Source organism: Amphimedon queenslandica, unplaced genomic scaffold (genome assembly GCF_000090795.2).
Source record: "Amphimedon queenslandica unplaced genomic scaffold, v1.1 AMPQUscaffold_12684, whole genome shotgun sequence".
Lineage (NCBI taxonomy): Eukaryota > Metazoa > Porifera > Demospongiae > Haplosclerida > Niphatidae > Amphimedon > Amphimedon queenslandica.
In genome coordinates, this window is record NW_003547080.1 from 17,238 (window position 1) to 19,224 (window position 1,987).

Consider the following 1,987-nt stretch of genomic DNA (forward strand, 5'->3'; position numbering starts at 1 on the left):
TATTGTATTTAACGAAGTGATTTTTGTAACATTTTGTCGGTTGTTATTTGTCTTTGTTGTTTTGATCATTTTTTGAGTTGTTTATCATTAAAATTATCAAGATTACTATCACTAGGAAGTATATCACAATACTCTTGTTGTATGAGCCTGCTTTCCTCTTTGGGCTGTGACAAAGAGTCAAAACTGATCATTCTGGCTCTCCCAGACATTTTATGTCTTCGCTATAGTAAAGAACAGTTGATATGAAGCCTCTCATTTCATTTCAGCACAAAATTTTTTTTGGCAAAACAGCTCTATACTTTGCACATCAGCCATTGGAACTCTGCATAACTTTGGGTCTATATGGATAATACTTATCATAAGCTATCATGTTTACCTGTACAAACTATCATGATTACAGTAAGGCTGACCACACCAACCTCCAAAATAAAATATTTCCCTTCCAATGGTAGCAGCTGCATAGCCAATAACACCCAGTGGAGGGTTACCAGTGGTGGGTTTCTGCTCCCACCTACCAGTCCTTAGGTGACACACCTCCATCACAGAACACATTGATTTCTTCTTTTCATTATTATGTACTCTAGGGAGATTAGGCTGCTCCCCTCCCCACATGTACAGGTAGTCTCCTACCCGTACAGTGGAGTGTCCATACCTCTTCCCTGGTTGATAGTCTATAGATAACAAGATGTAACAGTAACTGAATGATACACTAATAGTAACAACACACGAGTCATAATCGAGTATAAACAAAAATACTGCCGACCTGGTGCTTTGGCTGCCATTTTGTAATTGTTTGGAGGTAACCGAGGTAACGCGACAACGATCTAATTCTATGACTTCAGAATATGAAGGTGTGGCAAAGGCATTAATTATTAACCATAGATATTAGAGTAAATGAAATGCTTTGATTCATATAAATCTGGACAAATAATGACACTACTGACTAATGACAGCCTTTGACAGGTCACAAACAAGACGCTTTCTTGCTAAAAGTCAGCAGCCGTTACTAAAAAAAGGAGTAACCCGCATCCATGCCTAGCAATGTACAAAGTCAATGTAGCAACAGGGAAGTTTCCAATCCCTTTCATTTACTCTAATATCTATGTTAACATTGTCAAAAATTAATTTTAAAACTCAAAAATAAAAGTAATTTATAATAGTATTGAAATAATCATTTTACAGACATTTGCTGGATGCAATTTGTCTGTAGCAGACATGCAATGTTCAGTGAGATTCTCTTCTATCCTCAGGTTGAACAGGTTGAGATGCTTCCCATTCTCTTCTCCTTTCTTGTAGTTTCTCTTGATACTGGTCCAGAGGTATTATACTAGTAGACCAATCATTATTACTAGTATATCCTATACAGTAACACAATAATTATTATAATCAATTATTTGAGTTAGTTAATAAGCAAATCTACATGTACATGTACTCACTGAGTTCAATAACTGCTGGATCACTTATGATTGTTGAAAAGTTCCTCTTTCCTCCAAACACAATTATCCAGTTAGTGGTTGGAGTCACACTCCAAACTGAGAGAGAATGAGAATATCTCTCAGTGACATTGTCTGGTATATTAACCTATAATAAAAAAGAAGATCGAATTAATATTATTGGTATTTATTAGTAATAATCTAATAATAATTAATAATAATACAGTATGTCCTCCATTATCCGAACACCTTTGCGCACTTTTAGAATACCGTATAGTGGGAAAAGTTGGCAGAGTTTTATTTTGGCAATTGGCGGTTTGCAAGCAGAATCACCAATCATTAATGCACATGCTCAGTAATGCACGTGTACACAAAAATTGCCAAATTAAAAACCGCCGATTAATTTTTAAAGCAAAATCGCCAAAATAAAGTGCTGCCAACTTTTCCCACTATACAGTAAGCGAAATACAGTACAGAATACAGTAGACCGACCTATCCCATACTTCTTTCAAAGAAATGTGCATGACTTTTCTTTCTTTAACTCGCAAAGCATC

At 35.7% G+C, this 1,987-nt stretch overlaps 1 protein-coding gene across 1 annotated transcript; it reads right to left on the bottom strand.

Moving 5' to 3' along the window:
* Positions 1 to 338: 338 nt before the first annotated feature.
* Positions 339 to 791, bottom strand: LOC109587107 (kelch domain-containing protein 3-like). The gene is made up of 2 exons (XM_020003334.1): positions 764 to 791; positions 339 to 671 (listed from the first exon to the last, which is right to left on the bottom strand). Exons 1-2 carry the CDS (start codon positions 780 to 782, stop codon positions 373 to 375), a joined length of 318 nt encoding a protein of 105 aa, XP_019858893.1. The 5' UTR covers positions 783 to 791; the 3' UTR covers positions 339 to 372.
* Positions 792 to 1,987: the final 1,196 nt, after the last annotated feature.